At 66.6% G+C, this 19,040-nt stretch overlaps 3 protein-coding genes across 3 annotated transcripts in view; all 3 read left to right on the forward strand.

Annotated features, from left to right (window-relative positions):
* DCHS1 (dachsous cadherin-related 1) overlaps positions 1–8,717 on the forward strand; it is a 40,666-nt gene extending 31,949 nt beyond the window's left edge. Inside the window, 8 exon segments of the mRNA XM_074532997.1 lie at positions 278–489; positions 631–785; positions 1,929–2,059; positions 2,520–2,806; positions 3,377–3,515; positions 3,738–4,969; positions 4,971–5,405; positions 5,407–8,717. Coding sequence (XP_074389098.1) covers positions 278–489; positions 631–785; positions 1,929–2,059; positions 2,520–2,806; positions 3,377–3,515; positions 3,738–4,969; positions 4,971–5,405; positions 5,407–6,354 — 3,539 coding nt within the window. The 3' untranslated portion in view covers positions 6,355–8,717.
* Positions 8,718–11,179: 2,462 nt separating this feature from the next.
* On the forward strand, positions 11,180–17,013 carry TPP1 (tripeptidyl peptidase 1). Its single transcript, XM_074533092.1, has 13 exons — positions 11,180–11,304; positions 11,943–12,038; positions 12,106–12,245; positions 12,317–12,467; positions 12,624–12,745; positions 13,018–13,208; positions 13,440–13,638; positions 14,938–15,126; positions 15,201–15,273; positions 15,514–15,634; positions 15,740–15,898; positions 16,011–16,148; positions 16,761–17,013. The coding sequence occupies exons 1-13, from the start codon at positions 11,294–11,296 to the stop codon at positions 16,899–16,901; spliced, it is 1,731 nt and encodes a 576-aa protein (XP_074389193.1). The 5' UTR covers positions 11,180–11,293; the 3' UTR covers positions 16,902–17,013.
* Positions 17,014–17,156: 143 nt separating this feature from the next.
* Positions 17,157–18,889, forward strand: TAF10 (TATA-box binding protein associated factor 10). The gene is made up of 5 exons (XM_074533196.1): positions 17,157–17,389; positions 17,654–17,805; positions 17,974–18,038; positions 18,147–18,261; positions 18,729–18,889. The coding sequence occupies exons 1-5, from the start codon at positions 17,209–17,211 to the stop codon at positions 18,816–18,818; spliced, it is 603 nt and encodes a 200-aa protein (XP_074389297.1). The 5' UTR covers positions 17,157–17,208; the 3' UTR covers positions 18,819–18,889.
* The last annotated feature ends 151 nt before the right edge of the window (positions 18,890–19,040 follow it).

The raw sequence follows: 19,040 nt of genomic DNA on the forward strand, positions 1-19,040 counted from the left end.
GGGCAGCTCTGGAGAATGATGGCAGTGTGGGGAGGGCTTGGAAAAGCTCAGTGTGTCTGTCCTGTCCACCTGAGAAAGGGTGGATGGATGGATGGATGGATGGATGGATGGATGGATGATGGATGGATGGATGGATGGATGGATGGATGGATGGATGGATGGATGGATGGATGATGGATGGATGATGGATGGATGGATGATGGATGGATGATGGATGGATGGATGATGGATGGATGGTGCTGGTACCTTACTCCCCCTTCCCTCTGTTCCCCTGCAGGTGCCATCTCAGTGCAGGACTCCAGCAGCCTGGACTTCGAGGCCAGCCCCCGGCTGCGCCTGGTGATCCAGGCAGAGACTGCAGCTTCCTTTGGCTTTATGGCCATCAACCTCAACCTCCAGGATGTGAACGACAACCTGCCCCGCTTCCAGCTGCAGAACTATGTGGCATTCATCTGGGAATCACAGAGCTATGACTCACCTGTCATCCAGGTATGGCAAGGCACAAACAGGGACACCCGAGCCCTGGCCTGGCTGGGGTTATGGGATGGGGGCTGCATGGGCCTGGGGCTGGCACCAGCACACAAGTCCTGCCTCAGGGGCTCCACAGCTGCATCTCATGTGGCTTTGCAGGTGCTGGCAGATGACCTGGACCAGGGAGCGAATGGGCAGGTGACTTATGCCATCAACCAGTCCCTGCCAATGCCGGGCTTGTACCACATTGACCCTCAGACTGGCACCATTACCACTGCTGCCATCCTGGACAGAGAGATCTGGTCCCAGATGCGGTGAGTGCAGCCAAGCTGGGGAGGCCAGGACAGGGACAGAGCTGTGGAGCACAGCCCCGGGGCATGGGGAGCACTGTTCTTGGTGCCCCCAAAGCTGTCCCAGCCTGGCTGTGAAACGCTCTATCAGGCAGCACAGCTGAGGGTCAGTGGGAGTGAAGGACACAGGAGCCAGATGGCCAAGATGAGCCCACACAGCTCAAGTCAGGTCTCTACAGAGCTGAGGAGATTGTGAGAGGGCCCTAGGTTCATCCATTCCCCTTCCTGCCTCCTTAATCCACACTGCATCTGCTCAATTTCTTCCAAGCACAGGACCTTTGTGTCCTGCCACATGGCTCCAGACCCCTGCACTATCCTCCCCAGATGTCCCCTTGCATCCAGACAGGTCCTCTGGGCCCCTCGCCATATGTGCACACTCTGGACATGACCATCCACACGTATGTGACATGCTAGCAAACACCCCGCCGTGGATCTGAGGCTTCTCCTGCCCTTCCCCACACACCTTGCTCTGATGAGGACCCCCAGTTCGTGTTCTCCCCCTCCACAGGTGCCCTCATGGCTGGGGGTTCCTCTGCCCTCTTCCCTGTGGGGGGAGTCTGGGGTATTCCTCCATCCCCACACCCCTCACCGTTCCAGAGAGGCTCCAGGTGTTCCCCAGCAGCCAGAGAGCCCCAGACCCCTGCCTGCACCCCACAAGGTGCTCTGCCTGTGCCCACACACCTTCCAGACTTCAACACATGCCTTAGGTGTGCAAAAACCTGCTGCTGTGCCCCGCCGTGCTCTCCATGTACCACACCCACTGCCCCACATGTGCTCTCCAAATCACGGAACCACTGAGGTTGGAAACGACATCTGAGAGTGCCGAGTCCAGCCTGTGACTGGTCAGCACCTTCTCAGCTAGACTGGAGCACTGAGTGCTGCATGCAGTCTTTCCCTAAACACCTCCAGAGGATGCCCTGCACAGATCCATCACCCCAGGGTCTGAGCTGCTGTGCATTTCCCTCCACACACACACACTCTCCAGCCCTGTGCACACCTGCAGTTCACGTCCCAGGTGTGATGCAGGTGCAAGTGCATATCCCAGTACATGGGTGAGGTGCTCCCTCACGTGTGTGGACACACATCTGACGTCATGCCTGCCCACAGCCTGGTGGTGACAGCGATGGACCGAGGAACGCCCCCGCTGATGGGCTCGGCCACGCTGACCGTGGTGGTGATGGACATCAACGACAACAGCCCCACCATCCCAGTGCCCTGGGAGATCCGTGTCCCTGAGAGTGAGTGCCGGAGTACTGAGGGCCAGAGCTGGGGTGCCATGGGGTGGGGAGGAGCCCCAGGGAGGCCAGGCCAGCCCCTGTCAGGACAGTGGATCACACTGACCTGCTGAAGCCCCCCGAGCTCTCAAGCACGACCCTTGTGCCCCTGCTGTGTCCTGGGGGAGCAGCCTGAATTACCAACTGAACCCTGACCCCTGCCCCATGTCTGGGACTCTGGCTGCAGACACTGCCCTGCCTGCTCACCGTCCTCAGCCAGTACTCCCTGTGCCCATGCCATACCTCCACCTGTCCTGCCAAGCCACCGAGACCTTCGTCTTCCCCCCTCATCCCCCTCTCCCAAGGCATCTTCCCCTCTTCCTGGTGCTCAGGCTCTGGACTGAGCTGGTTTTCCACCAGGTGAGCCAGGTATGCTGGGCAGGGCTGGGCTGGGTGTGCTCACTCACGTGTCTGCTCCCCACAGACACGCTGCTGGGCACCCAGATAGCCCAGCTGACCGGGAACGACGTGGACTCGGGCCCGGCCCTGTCCTACACGCTGCTGCTGGAGGGGGACATGGCAGACACCTTCGGGGTGCTGCGCTACGGGGGCCACGTGTCCCTGACGGGGCCGCTGGACCGCGAGCAGCGCAGCCGCTACACGCTGACCCTGCGCGCCTCCGACACGCGCCACGAGACCGAGGCCAACCTCACCGTCCTCGTGGAGGATGTGAACGACAACGTGCCCACCTTCACCCAGGCTTTCTATCAGGTACAGGTGCCAGGTGTGCCGGCCAGCCCACACAACCTCTGCAGCTCCTGCCTGGCCCCCCTGCCCTTACAAAGCAGAGCATGGGTCTGAGCCCCTTCTGGTCTCACTCTCTTACCCACATCTGCATCCTGGCATCCCTCATGCTCTCACTGTGGCATTGAAGGAGCTGAAAACCAGGAGAGTGACCCTGGGACCAGCCCCTGCAAGGGGCACAGCTGGGTGCAGAGGGTCCAGCAGAAATGGATGAGCACAGTGGGGAAGCCAGAGGGGGTGGGAAATGGGTCCCAGCCCAGACAAGTGTTTGTGGCGATACCTGGGCAGGTCCCTGTTGAAGGCTGGCTTGGGCAGTGTGTGCTGCAGCACTGAAGCCCAGGCAAGGGGCTGGGGAGCCCCAGGAATGCTTGAAGCGTCTAGGAGCACAAACTCCTTGTGTGTGGTTTCCCTGGCCAGTGAGAGGCTGGGCACCCTTGGCTTTGGCTGCCTGGTCAGCCCCAGATCCCCATCTCAGGGATGCTGGGGGCTCTGAGCAGGGGGGAACTAGATGCTGACTGGGGTTTCCTCCTTTTCCAGGTGCTGCTGCCAGAGCACACACCTGCTGGCAGTGTCATCCTCACTGTGAGTGCAACCGACCCCGACTCAGGGAGCAATGGGGACATCACCTTCCACCTGGCTGTGCCCAGCCCTGATGTTGCCATCGACCCCAGCAATGGTGCGTGGGCTTGGTGCTCTGTGTGCCTCTCTCACAGGTCAATCTAAGGTTGCCTGTGGAGGGGAGTGCCCCTGTCCTGCCTCTGTTCAAACCCTCAGGAGGTCACTTTCTGGTGTGGCTGGTGAAGCAGACACAGCAGGGTGAACATTAAATGCTCCTCCAGCTGATACCCTTCCCAGCTCCCACTGGTTCCCTCACTGACCCTGGCCTTGTGCTCCACAGGGACCCTCTTCACCACGCGGCAGGTAGAGTTCAACGCCAGCCAGCCCACCCTGGACCTGGTGGTGGAGGCCCGCGACCACGGCTCTCCCAGCCTCTCATCCTGGGCCACGGTGCAGCTCCAGGTTCTGGATGTGAACGACCACAGCCCTCGCTTCCAGGAGCTGTGCTACAACGCCAGCGTTCCCGAGGACCTGCGCCCAGGCACCACTGTGCTGATGCTGGAGGCGGGCGACGCCGACCTGTCCCGGGAGAACGCCGGCTTTGATTACACCATCGTCAGCGGCAACGGCGGCAACGCCTTCCAGGTGGAGAGCCGGGTGGCGCGGGCCGGGGGGCAGCTCCGCACGCAGGGAGCCCTGGTGCTGGTGGAGCCCCTGGACTTCGAGGCCATCCCGGTGTACAACTTGACGGTGGCGGCCTCGGACCGGGGCGTGCCACAGCGCAGCGCCACTGTGCCCGTGCTGATCACGGTGCAGGACGTCAACGACAACCCGCCCGTGTTCGGCCGGGCCGAGTACCGTGCGGCGGTGAGCGAGGCCGCGCTGCCCGGCACCGAGCTGCTGCGCGTGGCCGCCCACGACGCCGACTCGGGGCCGCGCGGCCGCGTGCACTACACCATCAGCTCGGGGGACCAGCGCGGGCTGTTCCAGCTGCACGAGAGCACGGGCGCCCTGAGCCTGGCGCGGCCGCTGGATCGGGAGGTCCAGGCGCTGCACACGCTGGTGGTGAGGGCCACGGACACGCCGGGCGGGCACTTTGCACTGGTGCCCGTGGCCATCGAGGTGAAGGACATCAACGACAACAAGCCGTACTTCCCGGTGGAGGTGCTGAGCGCCAGCATCCGGGAGAACCTGCCACCCGGCACGCTGGTGACCACGCTGCGCGCCGTGGACGCCGACAGCGGCGCCTTTGGGGAGCTGCGGTACGTGGTGCTGGAGCAGGCGCTGGGGGACCCCAGCACGGGGGACGGCCGGGACGCCTTTGCTGTCAATGGCAGCTCTGGGGAGCTGCGCTCCCGCCTCACCTTTGACTACGAGCGAGCCAAAGCCTTCCAGCTCCTGGTTCGGGCCACCGACGCCGGCAATGCCTCGGCCACTGTGACTGTGCGGGTGCTGGTGACGGGGGAAGATGAGTATGATCCCATCTTCCTGAGCCCCTCCTTCAACTTCGAGGTGCCTGAGGGCGCGCGCAAAGGGCAGAGCATCGGGCGGGTGCTGGCCACGGATGAGGACGAGGGGGGTTGACGGTGTTGTGCTGTACACCCTGGCAAAGCCCTCACCATACTTTGCCATCAACCAGACCACAGGCTCCATCTACCTGCGTGTGGACAGCCAGCCCCAAGCCGGGGCTGGGCGCGCCAAGAGGGAGCCACGGGAGATGAGCCTGGAGGTGCAGGCCCGCAGCCCGCTGCCTGCTTCCCGTGTGGCCTCTGCGCAGGTCACCATCGACGTCACGCACACCTCCTTTGGCCTGGCACCCGACCTCAACCTCCTGCTGGTGGCCGTGGCCGCCTCGCTGGGCGTTGTGGTGGTGCTGGCCGCTGTGGCCATTGTGCTGGCCCTGGTGCGCTCCCGGCAGCGCCGGGGCCACAAGAAGGCAGAGGCAGAGGGGGCGCTGGCCCGTGCGCAGAGCGGGTCCTTGCAGAAGCTGGGCCATGATGAGCCAGCGCTGCCCGGGGGCCGAGCACATCTACCACCAGGCGCTGCCAGGGTACGGGACTGAGCCGGCGGGGCCCTACACGCGGGGCGGCTCCCTGGACCCCTCGCATTCCAGCGGCCGTGGCTCTGCCGAAGCTGCTGAGGATGACGAGATACGGATGATCAACGAGTACCCACGCGTGGCCAGCATCACAGCCTCCATGCAGGAGCACATCGCTGCCCGCGGCCCTGACTCTGGCATCCAGCAGGATGCTGACCAGCTCTCCGACATCTCCTGTGAGCCAGCTGCGTTGGAGAGCGCCCAGTGGTTCAAGAGCAAGAAGGGCTCTGGGCTGCTGCTGCCGGGGCCGCCGCTGCAGCTGTACCGCGAGGACGGGGGGGGCAGCGCCTTCCTGGGCGTCCGCTGCGGCCTCAGCGTCTCCTCGCAGCCCCAGGACTACGCCTTCCCCGAGGACGGCAAGCCCTCCGTGGAGGGCTCGCTCACCGCCATCGTGGCCAGCGATGAGGAGCTCCGCGGCAGCTACAACTGGGATTACCTGCTCAACTGGTGTCCCCAGTTCCAGCCGCTGGCCAGCGTCTTCACGGAGATCGCCCGCCTCAAGGATGAGAGCTCCCTGCGCAAGCCCTTCCCAGCCAAGCCCAAGGCAGAGCCCAAGCCCCGCATCGACCCCCCGCCCCTCATCACCTCAGTGGCCCATCCGGGTGCCAAGTCCGTGCCCCCCAAACCGCCGCCAGGCAGGACCTTCCCGCACCCGTCCTCGCTGCGCCGCTCGCCCATCAGCCACGAGGGCTCCATCTCGTCCTCCGCCATGTCACCCAGCTTCTCCCCGTCGCTGTCCCCGCTGGCCGCCCGCTCCCCGGTGGTCTCGCCCTTCGGCATCTCGCAGGGGCCGTCCACCTCCACCATCAGTGCTGAGCACTCGCTGGAGCCCCCTGAGGAGGCCGAGCTCCGGATTTAGAGCTGGGCCCTGGACTCCTCTGCCCCAGCCCGCAGCCGTGGGGCCGGAGAGGGGCCCAGCCCAGGGCTGCTAAAATGGGCGCTCATCCTGCTCCCAGCGCTGGGCCTGGCCTGGGCCCTGGGACTGCCCATGCCCTCGGGGACTGTGGCCCCTGTCCCTCCCCACCGCTTGGCAGAGCCTGTGCTGGCTGGTGCCCTATGGACTGCTGACCCCAGTGCTGGCACCCCGGGGTGATGGTCCGTGTGCTACTTGGCCCGGGGTGATGGTCCACGTGGCTCAGATGGGTGCTGGGCACGATGGTGCTTCACAGTACTTGGTGCTCCGGGAGCTGAGGGGAGCTGAGGGGCTGGAGGCGCAGACCTGCCCTGCCCAGGGCCAGGCAGCAGCCTGGGTGCAGGAGGACCCTGAGCCTTCCCTTGCGACCCTCGGAGCTCCCAGGGCAGGGGGCTTTGCCCCGTGGCCGGGGGTGATGTCCTGGGCAGGGGCAATGCCCTGGGGCACGGATGCTGCCTGTGGGAATGAGCCTGGCCCCTGTCCGGGAGGGGACACTCACCGGGCTGGCTGCAGCAGGAGGCAGCAGTGCCCACACCTTGCTGCCTGTCTGTGCCTGAGCAGGGACAGGAGAGCCTTTGAGGTCTCTCCAGCCCTTTGGCTACCCACTGCAGGTGACACATCCAGGGAATCTCCTGCCAGAACTTCAGGATGCTTCCTGTGGTCTGGGAGGGAGGCGCCTGCCATGCCCAGCATGGGAATCCCATTCCTGGGAGCAGGTGCCTCTCTGGGCGAGCGCCCCAGGCAGGGACAGTGCCCAGGCACAGGCAGCACAGTGGGGCCGGCAGAGCTGTGTGCAGCTGACAAGGCCAGCCCAGCCTCAGCAGCAGTGGGGATGGCTGCTGTGACCCTCAGGCAGCAGTGGGGACGGCTGCTGTGACCCTCGGCCTGGCAGGCAGCCTGCAGCTGCAGGGGCACAGGTGAGAGGTGACCCCAAAAAGCCACATCACCCAGCGTGTTCTCTGTCAGCACAGGTGGGAGATGGTGCCCCAAAAAGCCACATAACCCAGCATGTTCTCTGACAGCCACAGTGGGACGCTAGGCATCTGGCCTTCCCCGGGCTCTGTCGCATGACTGCCTCCCCGGACAGTCTGGCCACCTGCAGAGCATGGTCAGGGTGCCAGAAGCCCCTGCTGCTGGCCCAGCCCCTGCGTGGGGCTGCCCTGCACCCCTGTCATGCATGCTGTGGGCACGGGGCCGGTGCCCATGTCCTCCCAGCACCGTGCACGGCCACTCACACACACAGGCAGTGTCACACCCGCAGCACACCCACCCACCCGGCTCTCCCTGAGCCCGCTGCTCACCGGGAGCTGCTCCCACATCACAGCCCTCCCTGGGAGTGCCGCCCTGGGCTCTGATCCCTGCATGGCCATGGGTGCCCCATGGAGCCCTGGGCTCTGTGATCCCTGCACGGCCATGGGTGCCCCATGAATGCCCAGTCTGCTCAGGGTGTGTCTGGGGGTCGGGGGACACCCCGTGCCTGAGCAGAGCCGGGGGGAAGCTCCTTCCCTTCACACATTCCCCAGACCCAGCAGACAAATGCATCACTTCTGCCCGTCCCCCCTGTCCCAGGAAGAACCATCTGTGGCTGCAGCTCCGTGTGTCACAGTCAGCCTCTCATCCATCCCCGCTGTGCCATGGGGAACTGGCACATGCTGCTGGTCCCAGGTGCTGTCCTGGGCACGGGGCAGTGACAGGGGACAGGCACCTGCAACAGTGACAGGGGGTCCCACCAAGGGCCATGCCCACTCTGCTGGGGACCCACAGGGGCCTGGGGTGCCCTGGGAGGGGGAGATGGTTCTGCCTTGGCACAGGGACAGCCCACAGAGGCTCTTGGGGTGGGCACCCCATCCCCTCTGTGTCCTGCTCACAAGCACTGTGGGGACACATTGTTCTCCCCAGGCCCTGTAGGGACACTCTGGGGGTGTCCTGTGATCCCCAGGACTGTGGGGGCACTCTAGGGCTACCCGGTGCCCCCCAGTCCCATGCTGGGTGTCCCTGGCCCTGTGCTGCCCACGCTGCCCAGCTGCACTGCACATCTGGGGTGGGGACACAGATGGGTCACCCTGCACGCCACAGGAAGGGCCAGACACACGCACCCTGCTTTGGGCTGGGGTCACTGAGCCCCCAGTTATTTATTTTTACACATTGTACTACAATTGCTGTTTTTACTCGTTTGTACCTTTTGTATTGTGTCTCGTGGAGCTGCATGTGCCAGCGCTGCCCGCGGCTGCGCAGGGGCCGCTCGGTGCAGCCTGAACCCAAGTGCCAACGTCTCAAAAATGCCTTAATAAACCACACGTTTGTACAGACACCGCCCCATCCCTGCTGCCCTGGGCTCCTGCCAGGCTGGCACTGTGATCCTTGGGGCTGATGGTGGGGGCATGCTGGATCTGCCCCACGCAGGGATCACGGGGGGCTGGCCAGGCTCTGGTCCCACGTCCATGGCTGCGTCCTGCCGAGTCCTTTTCCTGAGGGCTCAGTGGAGCTGCAGCAGGACCATGGCCCCGGGGCTGTCCAGCAGCCAGGCTGGGTGTGTTTCCATGCAGGCATGTCTCACACGTGCACACAGCTGGTACCTCGTGCCACGGGCATCCCTATCCCATCCCGTACCTTGGCTCTGGTGGGGGCTGTGGGCAGGGCAGCGCAGGCCCCCAGGGCTGCAGCAGCCACACCTGGACACGTCATCTGCCCGGCAGGTACCTTACGTTCCTGGATCCCCACTGAGACACCTGGACACACAAATTCCCCAAGGCACGGCCTCATCACAGCCGGCACACACAGACTGCCCTGGGGATCCCAGTGCTCCCAGCAGTCTGCCCAGCAGCTTTCGCTCTGCTTGTCCCTGTTGGGTGACACAGGCACGCACAGGGCTCTTTGCTGATCTCCAGATGCCACACAGGCTCCCCTCACCAAACAGTGTCCCCAACCCCGGGAAACAGAGCTGGACACCCAGGAGTGGCTGTGCAGCCGTCAGGTGTCGGATGTGCCCAGACCCAGCAGTGACCATCAACCACCTACATGTGATCAGCCACTTCCATCCTGCCTTCCCTGCTTTCCTTTTGTTCTTGTTCTTCCCCAAACCAACCTGTGTGCTCCCTGTCCTCAGCTCTGATTCCAACACCCCACAGCGAATCCTGCACAGTCCCAGCCTGTCCTGCAAATCCCCAGCCTGTTCTGCACATCCCCAGCCTGTCCCTGTCCTGCACATCCCCAGCCTGTCCTGCAGCCCCAGCCTGTTCTGCAGCCCCCCCAGCCCTGCTGGCAGCTCTGGGCCCAGGGGAGCTCTCCTGTCCCCCTGCTCTGACAGGGGTGAGCACAGGCCAGCACAGCCGGGGCAGGGGGCAAAGGGCCATCCTGTCCCTGATGGTGTCACTGGGGCTCCCTCTGCTCCTCCATCCCCACCCGACCCCTTCCAGCTCCCTGCTGGGGCACAGTGGGCATGCTGGCTGCCCTCAGTGCTCCTCTGGCATTCCTGGCCATGCTGGCTGCCCTCAGTGCCCCTCTGGCATTCCTGGCCATGCTGGCTGCCCTCAGTGCTCCCCTGGCATTCCTGGCCATGCTGGCTGCCCTCAGTGCTCCCCTGGCATTCCTGGGCATGCTGGCTGCCCTCAGTGCTCCCCTGGCATTCCTGGCCTCGGGAAAGCCCAGCTGCCCACAGCAGGGACTCGCTTTACCCATCTGCAGGAGCAGCACACGAGGTGTGGGGAGCGAGGCCGCAGCCAGGGGACTCCGAGGCCCCCTGACCTCCAGCACCGGGCCAGCAGCAGCAGATGCTCGCTAACACGATTAGCTCTGCCCGGCCACCTTAATCCCAGCTGTCCAGACAGAGCCAGACAGCATCCCCTGCAAATCCCATCCCACTTAGGGCCCATCCCCAAACTGCACATGGGGCACGCAGCCCCCCAGCCCCGGGCTGCCAGGGCAGGGCAGCACAGGGGAGCAGGAACAGACGCCTCTGGCGCTGCTCCAGTGCGGGGGATTGGCAGCCACGGCCGGGCAGGTGGTTTTCCCATTGCCTGTCTCTTCCTGGCCCGGACCCCGCTCTGCAGACGCAGGAAAACAGCTGGGAACGGCTGGAGCCGTGGGATGTGCCGTGTGACTGGGCTTGTCACCGAAACTGCAGGAAAACCAAAAAACTCCCAACAACGTTTTTACTGTTAGAGAATCAGGGCATTACTGTATTCTGGCCAGGATTTTGTTCTGGCCAGGATGTGCAACAGAAATCCTTTCATCTACATATGTACTGGGTTGTGCAGAGAAAATCATTCCATGACACATGAATTTTACTAGATATTTTCCACATATTTCATACAGTCAAAACACACAGAAATCCATTGGTTCATTGGTCCCAAGTTTCGAAGTTCTTGACGTTTGGTTTCCTGTTCGAGGGTGGTGTCTGGAGTTGATGTTCGTAATGGTTATTATGGTTTGTGTATCTCCTGCGCTGCTGCCAGCAGCCGCTCCTGCACGGGACCCCCGACCCGAGCGGGACCCCCGGCCTCACAAGGGGCTCTCCGCCCGCCGCAGAGCCCGGGACCATCAGCCCCGCAGGGAGCCCTGCCCCGGTGGCAGCCCGGGAGCCCGACACAGGCCCTCGCCGAGCCCCCGGTCCGAGCCATCCCGCCGGGAGACGGGCGGCAACAGGGGGCGGCCGGGGCCGTGTGTGAGCCGCCTCTCGGGGCGGCCGGCCAGCAGCGAGTGCCCCCCGGAGCCGGGCCCGGCCCTCCCCGAGCCCCCGCCGGTGCCGGTGCCGGGCCCGGTCCCGCCCCGGTGCCGGCGCGCGGCTCCGCCCGTCACGTGACGGCGGTCACGTGGTGCTGTTTTGGTGTCCCCACGTGGCGGGAGTCACGCGCCCGCACACGCACGTGACCGGCGGCAGGGCGGCATGGCGCGGGGGTAACGGGCACCGAGCGGGGGGACACCCGGGCAGGGCGGCATGGCGCAGGGGTAACGGGCACGGAACGGGGGGGCACGGAGCGGGGCACCCCGGCACGGGGACACCGGGACACCCCACGCGCTGGCGGGGGCGCTACCGGGGCGAGGGCGCCTTCCGGCCCCGGCGATGGGCACCGCAGGGGTCCGGCGGGGCTCCCGGGTGACGGAGGCTCAGGGTCTCTGTGGGGCTTCCGGGTGGCGGTGGGGACGGGCCCGGGGATCGGGTGGGGTTCCCCGGTGTGAGGGCTCGCGGGTCGGGCGGGGTTCCCCGGTGAGGACGGGCCCGGGGATCGGGTGGGGTTCCCCAGTGAGGACGGGCCCGGGGTCGGGCGGGGTTCCCTGGTGTGAGGGCCCGGGGTCAGGCGGGGTTACCCGGTGTGAGGGCCCGGGGATCAGGCGAGGTTACCCGGTGTGAGGGCCCGGGGGTCAGGCGGCGTTCCCAGGCCCCAGGGTCAGACAGGCTCCCTCCCAGGTGCTGGGACCCGGGAGCTCCGGCGGCGCTCCCCAGGCCAGGCCCGGGCTAAGGCGCAGCCGGATGGGCTCCGGGTCCCGGTTCCCCCGGGCTGTGCCGCTCCCGTGCTCCCCTGAGCCCGTTGCAGGTGTTGGGGGGTCCCCGCCGTGCTGGCGCTGTGTGCGGCCGCCTGGAGCTGCGCGCCGGGGCTGGCGCTGGAGCTGGAGCGGGATCAGCCGTTCCGGTAGGTGCGGGGCCGGGCCGGGCCGGGTGCCGGTGCCGGTACCGCCCCGCTGACCGCCTCCCTGCAGCGTGCCCCCCGGCTGGGCCCACGCCGGCCGCGTGGATCCCGGGCAGCCGGTGCAGCTGACCTTCGCCCTGCGGCAGCGCAGCACCACCCGCCTCGCCCGCCTGGTCCAGGCCGTGTCCAACCCCCGGTCCCCGCGATACGGTAACGGCCCCGTCCCTGAGGCCCTGGATCCCGGGGCCCGTGAGGGGATCTGACCCCTGTGTGCCCCCCAGGGCAGTACCTGTCCCTGGAGCAGCTCAGGGACTTGGTCCAGCCTTCCGCAGCCACGCTGATGACAGTTCTGAAGTGGCTGCAGGGCCATGGTGTAGAGGACTGCCGGAGTGTCACCACCCTTGACTTTCTGGAGTGTTACCTGCCTGCAAGGTGAGCTCCAAGGGCTGGAACCTGCTCTGCTGGCCCTGTGGTGCCTGTCCCTGTGTCTCACTACTGTCCCATCCTGTGCTGGCTGTCCCTGTGTCCTTGTGCAGCCCCACTCCCTGGTGGCTGTCCCTGTGTCCCAGCGCTGTCCCTGTGTTTCAGCACGGCCGAGCGCCTGCTCCCCGGGGCCGAGTTCCACCGCTACGTGCAGGGCCAGCAGAGCCTGGTGCGGTCCCCACTGCCCTACACGGTCCCTGCAGAGCTCGCCGAGCACCTGGACTTCGGTAGGTCCCCCCTGTGGGAGGTGAGGCTGCGGAGCCCTGCTCCGTGGGATCCAGTGAAAGGTGCAGGGCGTGCCGCCTGGGGCTGGGGCTCAGCCGTGGAAGGCAGCAGAGGCTCTTCCCTGGGCCAGGGCTGCAGGGCTGGGCAATGCAAGCCCTGCTGCCAGCCTGCCCATGCAGTAATGGGGCAGTGATGGAGAGCCCAGGGCTCTGTCCTGCCTTCCCAGGGCTCTGTGCCCTGACGGCCCCTCCTGTCCCCCTGTGCTCTGCTGCAGTGGGTGGGCTGCACCGGTTCCCCACGGAGCGCAAGGCGGTCAGCAGGGCCAGGAAGGAGCCACAGCTGGCACCACAGCTGGCACGAGCGTCATTCCACCTGGGCGTGACACCGGCCGTCCTGCGCCAGAGATACAACATGACAGGAGGGGACGTGGGGCTCCTGCCCAACAACAGCCAGGCCTGTGCACAGGTAACCCCTGCCCGCTCTGTGTGCCGTGGCTGTCCCAGGGATTGGTGCTGGTCCAGGGGTCGTGGCACAGCTTGGTGTCCCAGAGATTGGTGCTGGTTTGGGGGTCATGGCACAGCTGGGTGTCCCTCGGTGGCTGCTGTACAAAGCTGTGCTGGGCGATTGCCTGTGCCAGGATCACGACGTTACCTTGTTTTTTCGAGAGGAGGCAGCCTGTCCCTCTGTGTCCCGCAGTTCCTCGAGCAGTACTTCCACCAGGCTGACCTGGCCGAGTTCATGCAGCTGTTTGGCAGCGGCTTTGCCCACCGCACGCAGGTGGACCGGGTGGTGGGGCGCCAGGGCCGTGGCAAAGCCGGGCTGGAGGCCAGCCTGGATGTGGAGTACATCATGAGCACGGGGGCCAACGTCTCCACCTGGGTCTTCAGCAATCCAGGTACTGGGGAGCAGCCCGAGGGGCAGGGGGCACCCAGAGGGAGGAGGGAACACTTGGGGGTGTGAGGGAGGGGGCTGGAACGGGAGAGGGGAGTGCTCGGAGGGGTGAGGGCAGAGCTGCAGGGCTGTGCACACAGCTGGCTGCAGTGCAGCCCCAGGTGGGGGCAGAGCTGCAGGGCTGCGCACACAGCTGGCTGCAGTGCAGCCCCAGGTGGGGGCAGAGCTGCAGGGCTGTGCACACAGCTGGCTGCAGTGCAGCCCCAGGTGAGGGCAGAGCTGCAGGGCTGTGCACACAGCTGGCTGCAGTGCAGCCCCAGGGCCTTTCCGAGCTGCTGTGAGTGCTCCCTGTGTGCTCCCCAAGTCAGAGCTGGCCCCGCACTCCCAGCTCCCGGGGATGTCACTCCTGCTGTGTGCAGTGACTGTGAACTGTGTGAACCTTCCACGCCCAGGGTATCCTGGAGCAGGGATTTCATTGCTGGCACCACGCGGAGCAGCTGCCCTGCTCAGGTCCCATGAAGGAGGGCACAGCCCTCCTCCCCTGGGGATTTCCAGCTGTGCTGTAGCTCAGCTCCCACCCACGAGTCTCCCAGGGCAGCAGATGAGGGAGAGTGAGGGAACTGGGGAAAACAAATTGCCAAACAGCTTGCACAAACACAAACAGGGCACGGTGCTAGGGGCAGTGTCCCAGATTGGGAACTGGCTGGGCAGGTGAGCGCCACAGGACAGTGGCCCTGTCCCTGATGGTGACAGTGGCAGCAGGGTGCTGCCCTTCCCTCCGCCCTGACACAGTTGCAGGTGTGGGCAGGTGCAGGTGCACTGGTGTGGGTGGCTGAGAGTCAGTGGGGGTGGCTGGGGCTGTGCCCCCCGCCCAGTGGCGAGGCTGGAGGGCAGGGAGGCACCGGGCAGGTGGAATGTGTGGAGGTGGCACATGCACCACTCTGCTGGCACCTTTGCCACAGGAGGAGCCGAGGCCCTGCTGGGTCCACAGGTGCCCCCGTGGCTGCAGCCCTGGGCGGAGTCTTGGAGAGGGGTGTGAGTGCAGCCCCCTGTCCTGGCCTAACGATGGCCCTCTTGCCAAGCCCATGGGCTGAGCTGGAGCTCAGTGCCAATGTGAGGAGCCCCAGGCTGAGCTCACGGAGCTCCAGGGTGTGCTGTGGCTCTGTGGCCCACAGGAAGGAGCACTTGGGGCTGCCCTGCCCTGTAGGAAGGTGCTGGTGCTGCTGAGGCAGGGCTCCTCTCTGTCCCCCATCCCTGATGTCAGGGGACTTATCCTCGTGTCCCTTGCCCCATGTCCTTGCAGGGCGCCATGAGAGCCAGGAGCCCTTCTTGGCCTGGCTGGTGCTGCTCAGCAACATGTCCTCAGTGCCCTGGGTGCACTCGGTGAGCTACGGGGACGACGAGGACAGCCTGTCCTACGCCTACATGGAGCGCGTCAACACCGAGTTCATGAAGGCGGCGGCGCGTGGCCTCACCATCCTCTTTGCCTCAGGTGGGGCCGGGCTGGGGCTGGGGAGGGGCTGCCCGGTGCCAGGGGGTCCCCTGTCACCTGTTCTGTGCCGGCAGGTGACGACGGTGCTGGCTGCCGGCGGGAGCACAGCGGGAACCACACGTTCCGGCCCAGCTTCCCGGCCTCCAGGTGGGAGCCAGGGGTCAGTGCAGCCCCCGGGGCACAGCCAGCCCCAGCCCCACGGGGTCTGAGACCTCCAAGATCACCTGGGGTCCTCACCAACTTCTTACAGACCCCAGAGGTGCAGCCTGTGCAGCTCCAGGGGCTGGTTGGGTTTGTGGGGCAAGGCTGTGGTACCAGAGGGGGCTCTTGGTGGCTGCTGAGGCCCAGGCAGCCGTGTGCCCACCTGCAGTGTCCCTGTTTCCCCAGCCCCTACGTCACCACGGTGGGTGGCACGTCCTTCAAGAACCCCTTCCTGGTGACAGAGGAGGTGACAGATTACATCAGCGGGGGCGGCTTCAGCAATGTCTTCCCCATGCCTGAGTACCAGGTAGGGACCCCTGTGCTGCCAGCCCGGGGCTGCAGGGGTAGGGCTGGGGGAAAGGCAGTGGGCACAGTGGGCAGTGGGGATGCCCACGGGCTGTGCCATCCCCAGGCGGCTGCTGTCGGGCGTTTCCTGCGCTCAGCCTCCAAGCTGCCCCCCAGCTCCTACTACAACAGCAGCGGCCGCGCCTACCCCGACCTGGCCGCACTCTCCGACAACTACTGGGTGGTGACAAACCGCATCCCGCTGCCCTGGGTCTCGGGCACCTCGGTAAGGAGCTCATCCCCGCTGCCCTGGGTCTGGGGCACCACCTTGGTAAGGAGCCCGTGCCCCGCTGCCTTCGGCGTGGCAGGCCTGGGCTGATGGGGTTGTGCCCACGCAGGCGTCCACGCCGGTGGTGGCAGGCATGGTGGCACTGATCAATGACCGGCGCCTGCAGCGGGGGCTGCCGCCCCTCGGCTTCCTCAACCCGGCGCTCTACCAGCTGCAGAAACAAGGGCTCGGTGATGCCTTCTACGATGTGAGTGGGGCAGGGAGGGGCTCTGCTGGGGGCTGACTTGGGTGTCCTGACGTGTGGGGCTGAGGCCTGGGGCGGGCCTGTCCGTGGGGCTGGGAAGGCCGTGCTCCAGGGGCTGTCCTGGGGCTCCTGCTCCCAGAGCTGTGCCTGGGGCAGGACAGAGTCCCCATGGCCTTCCCATGGGAGGGGTGTCCTGGTGTTCCCCTTGCCCTTCCCATGGGAGGGGTGTCCATGGGCTCCTGTGAGCTTTGTGGGTCAGGTCCCCTTGTGTGGCTGGGGCAGCAGCGTTCAGGGGCTGCAGAGGTGCCAGGGTGCAGCTGAGCGTGCTGTTCCACATTGCCCGTGTCCCGAGGGGACCCTGTGCCATGGGGGGCGTTGTGCGGGTCCCCGTGTCAGATGTCTGGGGCCCCTGTCCCTGGGATTCCCGTCTCAGGGATGGCAGGGACGGCTGTCCCTGGTTCCTGGGTACTGCAGGCAGGGTCCCTATGCTGTCCCGGGTGGTCCCTGTGCCCTGGGGTCCCTATCCCAGGGCTGTGTGGGGCTCCTGGGCTCCGGAGGTCTCTGTCCCGAGACTCGGGGGGTCCCCGAGCCTCCGCACTGAGGCTGTCCCCGCAGGTGATCCAGGGCTGCCACCTGTCCTGCCTGGATGGCACCGTGCAGGGCCAGGGCTTCTGCGCCACCCCCGCCTGGGACCCGGTAACCGGCTGGGGCACCCCCAACTTCCCGCGCCTGCTGCGGGCGCTGGGGCCGCGCTGAGCAGGGCGCCGTGGCCGGACAGCGGCACCGGACAGCGGAACCGAACGCCACCGGACGGTGAAGGCCGCGGAACCGGGGGCGGGGCGGGGCAATAAACACGCCAAGCCCCGCCCACCGTCTCTGTTTGTGTCCGCGCCTCCGCCAGGGGGCGTGCGGGGCCATAAGCGTCGGGGGGCGGGACCAATGGGGGCGGGGCGGGGGCCCGAGAGAGCCAATGGGCTGGCAGGAGGGGCGGGGCGGAGGGGCCGCGGGGCCAATCGAGCGGGTGGGCGCGCGCAGGCGCGGAGCGGAGGCTGGTGCCGGGACCATGAGCGGCAGCGCCGATCCCGACCCCGCGCCCGCCGCCCCGGCGGCCCCGCCAGGCCCCGCCGAGGGCAGCAAGCCCAGCCCGGCTGCCGTGGGCAGCGCCGGGCCCGGGGCGGCGCCGGCTGCGGGGGGCGGCGCGGCGCGGGCCACCGAGGGCTGTGCGGCCGGCGCGAGGGGACCCGGTGAGTCGCGGTGGGGCCGGCGGCGGATGGGCCCTAGGCGCGGGAGCCCCGCGGGCCGCTCCGAGGCGCTCTGGCCGGGGAGCGGCGTCCGGTGGCGCGGGTGTCCGGGTGCCGCTGAGTGTGCTGTGCCGGTACTGGCGGGGCTCCCGGTGCTGACCGTGCTGTCCCGCACTGCCGGTACCGGCGGGGCTCCCGGCGCTGACCGTGCTGTCCCGCACTGCCGGTGCCGGCGGGGCTCCCGGCGCTGACCGTACTGTTCCGCAGTGCCGGTGTCCGCGGCCGTGGCCGCCCCCCCGGACGGGGCCATGTCTAACGGCGTGTACGTGCCGCCCGCGGCCAACGGCGACGTGAAGCCCGTGGTGTCCACCACACCGCTCGTGGACTTCCTCATGCAGCTGGAGGACTACACGCCCACGGTACCGACACAGCGCGGCTCCTGGGGGACGGGACGGGACACGGGACAGGTCCCGCGGTGCTGGGGCACGGGGCGGTGCCGGCACACGGGGCGCTCCCGTGCCGCGGGATACAGGATGTGGAAGCGCTCCCGCGGCGCTCTGGAGCTGTTCCAACTCTTCCCTCCGCAGATCCCGGATGCCGTCACGGGGTATTACCTGAACCGGGCGGGGTTTGAGGCCTCGGACCCCCGCATGTGAGTGGCCGCGGGGCAGGGGGATCCAGGAGCCCCGCGGGGGTTCACCCTCCGGCAGAGGGGCCCGCGGGTCCCTGCCGCCCCGCTGACACCGGCCCTGTCCCGCAGAATCCGCCTGATCTCGCTGGCGGCACAGAAGTTCATCTCAGACATCGCCAACGACGCGCTGCAGCACTGCAAGATGAAGGGCACGGCCTCGGGCAGCTCCCGCAGCAAGAGCAAGGTGAGGGCACCGAGGCAGGCGGGGAGCCCTCCTGGCACGGGGCTGAGCCTGCAGCCCCCCAGGGCAGGAACACGGGCTGCAGGAATCCCAGAGCCTGCCGGGCTCACAGTGCATCCCTGCAGGTGGGCAGGGGCTGGCGGGGACACAAGGGGGCACACGGAGCTTGTGGGCACACGTTGGTGCCCCCCACCCCAACAGTGGCTGCAACTCTGGGATTGGGGAGGAGCTGGAGTGAGGGGTCCCGGGACCCTCCTAGTGCCATGTCTGGGGTGCAGGGGCTCTGCAAGGCCAATGGGATTGGGTGCTGGGTGTCTGGGGATGTCTGAGGGCACAGGATAACAGGACACAGGAGATGGGAATGCCCCAGTGCTGCCCAGCAGCTCCTCTGGGAGGGGAACATGTCCATGTGCCCTGGGGGTCCCACAGCCCCGGCTGTCCCTGCTGTGACCCCTGCCCCGTGTCCCCAGGACAAGAAGTACACGCTGACCATGGAGGACCTGACGCCGGCGCTGGCCGAGTACGGCATCAACGTGAAGAAGCCACACTACTTCACGTAGAGCACGGGAGCTTGGGCAGTGTGCAGGGGTCGTGTTGGTGCCATTAAACACCTCGCAGGGTTTGGTGGGAAGGCAGCCTTGCTCCTGTGCCTGCGCCCACCAGTGCTGGCCCTGCTCCTCCACATGCTCGTCCCCCTCTGCCCGTCACAGGGGGCTCCGTGCTCCCGACAGTGCTGGAGCAGAGTGGGCTGAGGGGACAGGAACTGCCCAGCACTCCTCCTC

Source organism: Zonotrichia albicollis, chromosome 2, assembly GCF_047830755.1.
Source record: "Zonotrichia albicollis isolate bZonAlb1 chromosome 2, bZonAlb1.hap1, whole genome shotgun sequence".
Classification (NCBI taxonomy): domain Eukaryota; kingdom Metazoa; phylum Chordata; class Aves; order Passeriformes; family Passerellidae; genus Zonotrichia; species Zonotrichia albicollis.

Excerpts from the sequence above, each read along its gene's own strand:
- TPP1 (XM_074533092.1), top strand. Across the intron at positions 12,746-13,017 it reads CGCCGAGCACCTGGACTTCG|TGGGTGGGCTGCACCGGTTC; the intron begins GTAGGTCCCCCC and ends GCTCTGCTGCAG. Across the intron at positions 15,274-15,513 it reads CCCAGCTTCCCGGCCTCCAG|CCCCTACGTCACCACGGTGG; the intron begins GTGGGAGCCAGG and ends CTGTTTCCCCAG.
- TAF10 (XM_074533196.1), top strand. The coding sequence starts at position 17,209 with ATGAGCGGCAGCGCCGATCCCGACCCCGCGCCCGCCGCCCCGGCGGCC. Across the intron at positions 17,806-17,973 it reads TGGAGGACTACACGCCCACG|ATCCCGGATGCCGTCACGGG; the intron begins GTACCGACACAG and ends TTCCCTCCGCAG. Across the intron at positions 18,039-18,146 it reads GAGGCCTCGGACCCCCGCAT|AATCCGCCTGATCTCGCTGG; the intron begins GTGAGTGGCCGC and ends CCTGTCCCGCAG.